This window comes from Cupressus sempervirens, chromosome 10, assembly GCF_028749045.1.
Source record: "Cupressus sempervirens isolate cs-2001-9-10 chromosome 10, ASM2874904v1, whole genome shotgun sequence".
Classification (NCBI taxonomy): Eukaryota; Viridiplantae; Streptophyta; class Pinopsida; order Cupressales; family Cupressaceae; genus Cupressus; species Cupressus sempervirens.
Genome location: NC_143127.1, coordinates 817,983,616 through 817,991,985, shown reverse-complemented (window position 1 = coordinate 817,991,985; position 8,370 = coordinate 817,983,616). Strand labels below are relative to the sequence as shown.

Below are 8,370 nucleotides of genomic sequence, written 5' to 3'. Positions count from 1 at the left end.
ATGAAACTGGTATTATACAAGAGCCAAGAAATGGATTGTATGATCAAGTTGCTGCTTTGGATTAAGCTCAAATACTTACGAACTTAACTATGTCACTGTTTTCAGACTAGTCTTTCGTCCATATGATCACAGTATCATCCCTGATCTGTAAAGTTTAACTTGTAATCAAAGAGAACAGTTGTTCTTCTTGGGAAAATCTACTATGGAATTGGATAAGATGTGTTTGACAGATAAAGTTTCTCAATTTCTCCAATTGGTAAAAGAGGATTTTAGTTCTTGACTTGCTTTCCATAAATTTGATGTGTCCGGCAAAAATCATTCCACAGATCGGTTTCCAATTAATTTCTTTGATTTGATAGCCAATCGATGCCTGTAGAAGCCAAAGTAATAGATAAGTCTATTTTTCTCCAACAATTATATATGCATATATATATATCCTCAAATTTTGATTATGCAAGGTGTATTCTGAACACTCATTTCTGATTCTTGATCTCTGTCTGAAAACTTACACTATAAAGATCTTTTATTACCTCCTTTGCCCAATACTCTTAAATGTGACGACTCTGATAAAGGAATTCAAACTCACTTTAATTTAATGATTCCTGTCATAGTTGTTGACTATCTTAGGCTTTGGTTTTCCGGACTCCTTGAACAATCAAATACTGCCCTGTCTTGATTGCAATTGTGAGTACCACAGCGTAAGATGTCAACCATGTTCTTGTTCCCCATAACATCTATTCCCCTCAAATCTCCTATTTATCCTTCACTTTGTTCGATGCGTCAGTTTTGCTTGCTTGGTCAATACCATGTGATTGCTGATTGCCTTTCTAGGCAGGGTAAAGAAAAATACCTGATTGTCCTGTCCTGTTTTAGATCTGAATGTCTGCTGCTTGGAACGTGTGATATTCTGAAGAAAATAGCTGATGAAAATATTAAGGCTATGATTGAATGAACTCCTTGATTTTCTGATTAGTTTAATGCTTAGTTGCCGATTCGTGACATGAATCCGATTCGGGCACGTGAATCGGATCCGTGGATTCGGGATTTTTTTTTTTCCCCAATTATGATTCGTGGAGGATTCGTGCATATATATATATATATATATATATATATATATATATATATATATATATATATATGCATTATATATACTAAAAAAAAGAGAAATATACATAATTCTAAAACTAAATCATTTCATAGTATGAATCTATGATTCTAGTATGCATCTATGAACCTAGTATACTTGATCAATGACATTGATAATTAATCTATTTTCACGATTATAAAGAAAATCAACACATTCACATTGAATTACTGAAAGTGAAAGTTTGTAACATTCAAAATATAGATTATTAAACTTAAAGTTTATAACATGATTTACTCATAAAAGAGTCAAGAGTCAACACTAAAGTTTTTTATTTAATCATCAAATGGATTTTCAAGAAAATCCGCATCAGAGGGGTATTGGTGAGCTGCAAGTGCTGCATCTGTATCAGTAGAGGAACCCAAACCACTAGTAGTAGAGGGGATTGTTAACTCATAATCCTCCTCCTCATCATCCACATCAATCAAAGTGGATCTAGCAAGATCCCGGATGGTCATATCTAAATCAGGAGTCTCGGGTGCTACATCCCAAAGCTTTTCGAGCCCCTTCTTTTACTTAGGATCCTTCCGTGACAACAAGCGCAAATTGTTGTGAATGAACACAAGGTCTTCTGATTTTTTTGGAGCCAACCAGTTGCGTTTGATTGAGTGGATAAAGGAGTAAGTACTCCAATTCCGCTCAGCGGCAGAAGAGCTGGCAACCTAAAGAGAAATTAAAAACTATCAATACAACAATCAAGATAAATAAATTAAATAATAAATTCAAGGAATTGAGAATGTTAACCTTAAGCTTAATTTTACAAACTTACTTGGGATAGGACCTTTATGGCAAGAGGTTGGAGGTACGTGAAGGCTTGCCCATGAAGGTACCACCATTTGATGGCACCCATCCTGCTTTGGTCTGCTATGGCAATAGGGTCGAAATCCTCACCTGAGTTGAAAGCAGCAAATTCACTCCTCACAATTGCCCCAATCTCTGGATCTTGGAATATCTTAGCTAGTGCCTCTTATACCCATCTGCAACCTCTGCATCTCTAAATGGTGGCACTCTACCTGGAAGGCGAAGTACATCTGCACTATAGTACCTGGGGTTAACAAAAGACAATTGAACACTATCAAATATCAATAGCACAAACATTGGATAAAATAAGCACAAACATTTGATAAGAACTACAGTACCTCGGGGATAGAGCATATGCAAGGAGGTGCAAAGGTGTGGTCATCTTGTTCCATCGATGATGAACAATTTTTTCCACCTTCTTGTAAAGGGTGTCCTCAGGATCATTCTCCCTCCTCTGTATGACCTAAGATATGAAATATGAATAATAATTATAATTATTGAATATGTCAATTTAAACTTTAGAATCTAGATATCTCTCAAATAAAAAATTGTTGTAAAAGAGCGTAAAACTTACCATTTTAATTTTTTCCAGCATACTATCCATGGAATCATAAATATCCCCAAGGCATGGCTCATTACTATCTGCGAAGCGAAGCATTGCCATTATTGGATCGGTGATTTCCAACACATAACTCACAAGACCCCACCAATCCTCATCTAGTATCATTCTTCTCACATTTAAAGCCCTTGCTGTATTGGAATTCTTCCAAATGCCCCATTGGGGGCTAATGACCATATGCTTCAATGCTTCTTTTACCTTCACAAGTTGTCTCAAGACGATTGTGTGAGAGGCAAAGCGGGTTTCAGCAACCTAAGAACATGTTAAACTCAAGTTAGTAAAACATTTAAAAATTAAAACATGTTAATGTAAACAACAACAAAAATTAATAATTGTGGAATCCAATAATATTCAATTATATATTAAATATAAAAATTTACCTTCAATAACTCCAAGTCCGAGAAACTCCTAAAAATTGCTTGTGACATGTGGTGATTTGTCACAAACATTTGAATCTCTTCAGCTTCCTCATATATCCTTTTCACCCAATCTATTTCAGTGCCAATTGCTTTCATCACTAAATTGAGAGAGTGGACGGTGCATGGTGTCCAAAAGATATGATCATATCTAGACTCTACAATTATCCTTGCAGCCCTGCAAACTTTTGCATTGTCCGTGACCACTTGGACAACATTATCAGGACCCACTGACTCTATGGCATCAATGAGAATGCGTGAAATAAATTCTGCATCTTTCACTTGCCCTTCACAATCAACTGCCTTCAAGAACATTGCCCCCTTAGGGCATACAGCAATAACATTGATCAATGGACGATTTCTACAATCTTTCCAACCATCCGAAATAATAGACACACCCGATTGAACCCAAAAATCTCTTATTGGTTGAAGTTGAGCCTCTACATTTTTCCTCTCATCATGTAATATGGTAGTGCGCAACTTCTCATAACCAGGCGGTTTGTAACCATGGGGTGCATCATTTATTGCTTCCACCATCTCCCTAAAATAAGGTGATCTAGCAAAATTAAATGAAACACCATTTGCAATTAAACAACGTCCAATTTTGTGATCAACAATGTCTCTCTTTTCAATTTGGAATGCCCTATCTAGTGGGCCTGTCTTGCGGGTGAGTGGAGATGGGTCTTCATCTTCATCATTTGTAGTTGGCATAGGCAAAAAAGGATGTGTTCTTGTGTTTGTTTGATCAGATGATGGTGTTGGTATATTTGTTTTTTTGGAAGCACCACGTTTTGCTTTTGCAACTGCTCTATCAGCATCATCTTGCTCTTTTGCTAATGCTGCTATTTGTGCAGCTGGTAATCCCTTCTTATCACTACCTTGACACATGTGAATTCCTTCACCCGTAGGGCCCAAAAAATGTAGTTTCACTCGGGAATAGGAGCTTCTATGTTGTATGTTGCAAAAATTACATTTCCATATTTATGCCCCACCCCCAGGACATTGTGCAACTCTTGTTGTGTGTCTCCATAAAGGAGACTCCTTATCAATTTTGAAGCTTGGTGATGCAGCCCCACCCCCACCCACTGAGCCTTGACTACTCATTGTTCTATTCTTGCAATCTAGAAAAAAAAAAGTGAAAGAAAACCATGCTTCACACTTGCACAAAAACTTGAAAATTTGGAAAACTAAAAATAAATCAATAATCTATGAAAAAATTCAAGAATATGGTTGAAATGCATACCTTAAACACTTCTTGCAAGGTATTTGAAGCTCCACAACCGATCTCCTTCGAATCCAAGCACTTCACTTCAAACTAGCAAGTATGAGAGAGCAAAATAGAGAGCAAATGAACCTGCATTGTGATTTAGAGGGTCGTTTTTAGGGTTTAGGGCCTTTAGGACAAAAAAAAAAATTAAAAAATGATAATGGGCCCACGTTTTTGCAAGTTTATCTTGGCATTGCCGCGGATTCACGCGGATCCGCGCGTGGATCCTCGAGGATCCGGGTAGGATTCGTAATCCTGCCTGTGGATCCATAAGGATCCGCGGGCCGCAGATCCTTACGGATCCACAGGCAGGATTATGAATCCTGCCCGGATCCTCACGGATCCATACGTGGATCCGGATCCGAATCGGACCCGAGTCCGGATCCGGCCATTTCCAGGCGAATCCGGTAACTAAGGGCTTAGGTGATGCATAATAGATTTATTTTATACATCTCTTAATTGTTTGTATTGTAAAAACTATATATTTTCATATAACAAATTTTGACTAAATTCCTCTCATCTACATTAAATATGAGCTTGTTGTTTCTGGATTCGATTGTGTAAAAGTTTTTGCTTCAACGTTTCAGATCACACTCTGTCATCCACTTATTATGCTATATTTCATGTTCCTCCTCATGATGGATCACAAAGTGTGATTTGAAATGTTGATGCAAAAACTTTTACGCAATCGAATCCAGAAACAACAAGCTCAGTGTCATATGGATTGTGGAAATCTTCTTGTTCTTACATTAAATTTATTTTTTAAACAAAATACAGGGTTGGCCTTGTCTAGATTTATTAATAATTGAAAATAATCAAGATATTAAAATTGATTGCTATGTTTTGATTTTAGGAATCTATCAAATAATAAAATAAATGGTGCCATACCAGATTTATCTGCACTAACTGGACTTGAATACATGTAAGTGGGTGATACAAATTCACATGTATTAATAAGCTATTTTACTATTGCAAAATCTCTAATTCATTTGAATTCCCAGAGGCTTGAGCAACAATTCTTTCAATTCATCCACAGGTCCTTCTTGGCTAGCCAACACAAAAAGGTTGACCACCATGTAAGTTATTCAAAGCTCCAATTACATTTGAATTTGAAGAGAAAATCTAGATGAATGGTCCAATAATTTTCCTGGTTGTTTCAGAGTCATGGATAATTGCAGCTTAACTGGACAAATTTCTTCAACAATCTTTGACCTGCCAGCACTTGAAACAGTACAAATGAAAAACAACCAGCTGAATGGGACAGTAAAAGTTGACATTAGTGATTTTAATGGAGTGCAATGGATAGACCTTAGAAATAACAGTATAATTCAAGCAGATGTCCAGGGCAATACATCTTTATGGTGAGTAGAATGTTGATTAGTATCCTCGCATTTCATTGTTGTAATTGGAAGATGAGAAAAGGTCAACTTGATTTAAAATGATGAAAACAAAAAGTTTTGCAATGCTGATTGTCTCTATGTAAAATTTACAGGACTGTAGGAAACCCAGTTTGTATCTCAGGATCTAGTCTCTCAAGCTCTAAATCATGTCAAAACATGGAGCAAGAGAAAAGCTATGAAACAGTTATGAGACAATGTGGGGACAAAAACTGCTCTGGAGAACTGAAGCCCAATCCCATGACACGCAAGTGCCAACAACCATATGAGGATGAATTGATATTTAAGGCTCCCTCATTTTCAGATCTTACAGATATACAAAGATTCAAATACTTGGAGGATGATCTAAAGTCTAACATTGGTCTAGGAGCGATCTATATGTGTTGCATCTATTTTGATAGCACCAAGTTTCTGATTGTGCCAGTGAAATTTTTCCCAGCAGATGCTAGGTCCTTTAATTGGTCAGAGGTTATTCAGATTAGTTTCAATCTAAGCAATCAATTTTATATAGGTCCAGACGAATTTCGACCCCTTTTATTTAATGCAACTCCATATCAAATCAGTAAGCAAACCACTGAATTTTAATCTGGGTTATAAATTCATTGGTCCTATTCATAGTGGACCATAACAAGAGACTATTAACTGTTGAGTGACCAGATTGCCTACTTGATTGATTGCAAATGCAGGGTCTGAAGGATATAACACATGTCTAAGTTTGGCAATAATTGCCGGAACAGCTGTTGGGGCAGTTGTTTTGATCTTTGCAGTTATTGTCATAGGAATTTATGCATGGAGGCACAAGAAAAGAGCAGAGAAGGCCATTGAAATGCACAAACCCTTCGGTACAGTATTGTCTTCCATTTTCTTAATCTTCTTCACTAAGCACCCCTCAGTTGAGAATGTTACTCCCGAAATCAATCCCAAATTGATTTATAATCTCCACTGGGGACTTTTTGAAATTCTTTTGGATTGAACCCTAAGCATCTCTACCCAATTTCCAAAAAGAATTTACTGAATTTCATTCTCAATTTTGAGAATTGAAACCCAGAAGAACTAAAACTAGCACTTGCACCAAAAGAAAGTGCAAGGGATATGCCGATAGGTGTTTGATTTGAAAGCATAATTAAAGATTTATATAATAAAAGTAAGTTTTACTAATAACCCTTCCCATGGAATATACATCCTTCTGACATTAGATAAATGAGAGGAGCCTTAGCCTTTGGTGTAATGTCTATCAAGCGTACTTCAGATCTTTTTTTTTATTAAGAACATATTGTTATAGACTCCAAACTAATTAGCAAAACCATGTTAAGTTTCATAGTATGTACTATGTATTAATTCACTCTTAATGTGAACATATTTTTTAGGTATATACTTTAAAAAAAATCCATAATGGTGTCCTCCTGCTGCTCCTATTGCCTCGAGTTGGCCTGCATCAGGTACAGATCCCACGTGGTCATGTCCCCGTCTAGACGTGGTGATTTCACCTCCCAAGGCGGAGAGAGAAGAAGTTAAAGAGAAAGATGTTGCCATTGATGGGTGGGGTCTTCCTGAGCCACCCACCAACCATTGATCTTGCTCTCTTCTTGGCTCCTTGATGGATGTATCAAGAGCTCCAAGGTCAATTCTAATGTTCTGACAGACAATGTCAAACATCTGTGCATCATGCTTTGTCTAAGCTTGAATGGATGCAATGTTAGACAAATTTGTAAACTCAACATCAAATCAAAATCTTCTACTGCAACTTTTTCTCAGTCCTTCAGATCTAATTTTGTCAACTTTATAGTCAAGGTGCTCAGAAGTTTCTTTGTGACTTCCATCAGAGATCTTTGCAAGCTCTTCACCTTCTTGTTTTTGTCAATGATCTTTCTTAGTGATGAGATTGGTTTAGTTTGATCATCTTCATCAAAACTTGTTAGTACTGCAAGTGTGAGGGGTGTCCTAGAAGAACTAGGTACACTTGCCTTCATTTCCTCTTCCTCCTTTTTCTTCTTTTCCTCTTCTTCTTTTTTTTTCTTCTCTTCTTCCTTTTTCTTGTCTTCCTCTTCCTTCCTATTTTTCTCTTCCTCTTCCTTCATTTTCTTCTATTCCTAGTCCTTCCTCTTCCTTCCTTTTCTTTTCTTCTTCCTTTTTCCTGTTATCTTCTTCCTTTTTCTTTCTTTCTTCCTCGTTCTTTTTCTCTTCCTCCTTTATTCTTTCATGTTCTTCCTCTGCCTTTCTCTTTTTTTCTTCTTTTCTTCTTTTTATTGTCCTCTTCTCTTTTTCTTTTCTCTTCTTCTAACCTTTTCTTTACTTCATCTTGTTCCTCAGAGCTAGTGTAGCTAGTCTAATTACCAACATTTGTGCCAAAATCCTTAAAAAGTTCTTCAGAAGTGTCAAAAATCACCTTCATGTTGTCAATCTATATTGTGTCATTTCCATTGGTGACCTGTGGTGGTGTCGATGTCTTATTTAGATCTGGCATCATTTGTATAATGGTCTTTTCTATCTCTTCGTTGGCTTCCTAATAATTGCCTCCCATTATCAATATGGTTCTTGTCTTGTTCCTAAGATAAGGTTCAAGACTCTTCATTAGGCTGGCTAAGTGCTCATTGCTGTTAATCTAGCATAGTTTTTAAATCTATTGTTCTTCGATGCCTCCATCTTCATCAACTACCCTCTTTCTTCTATTCATTAGTCTCTCATAGAGATCCTTAGGTATCTCATTCTTACCAAAAAAAAATTTC

At 36.7% G+C, this 8,370-nt stretch overlaps 1 protein-coding gene across 1 annotated transcript; it reads right to left on the bottom strand.

Annotated features, from left to right (window-relative positions):
* Nucleotides 1-1,327: 1,327 nt before the first annotated feature.
* Nucleotides 1,328-2,764, bottom strand: LOC149536451 (uncharacterized). The gene is made up of 4 exons (XM_089804217.1): nucleotides 2,520-2,764; nucleotides 2,284-2,408; nucleotides 1,914-2,189; nucleotides 1,328-1,806 (listed from the first exon to the last, which is right to left on the bottom strand). Exons 1-3 carry the CDS (start codon nucleotides 2,739-2,741, stop codon nucleotides 2,102-2,104), a joined length of 435 nt encoding a protein of 144 aa, XP_089660343.1. The 5' UTR covers nucleotides 2,742-2,764; the 3' UTR covers nucleotides 1,328-1,806; nucleotides 1,914-2,101.
* Between the last annotated feature and the right edge of the window lie 5,606 nt (nucleotides 2,765-8,370).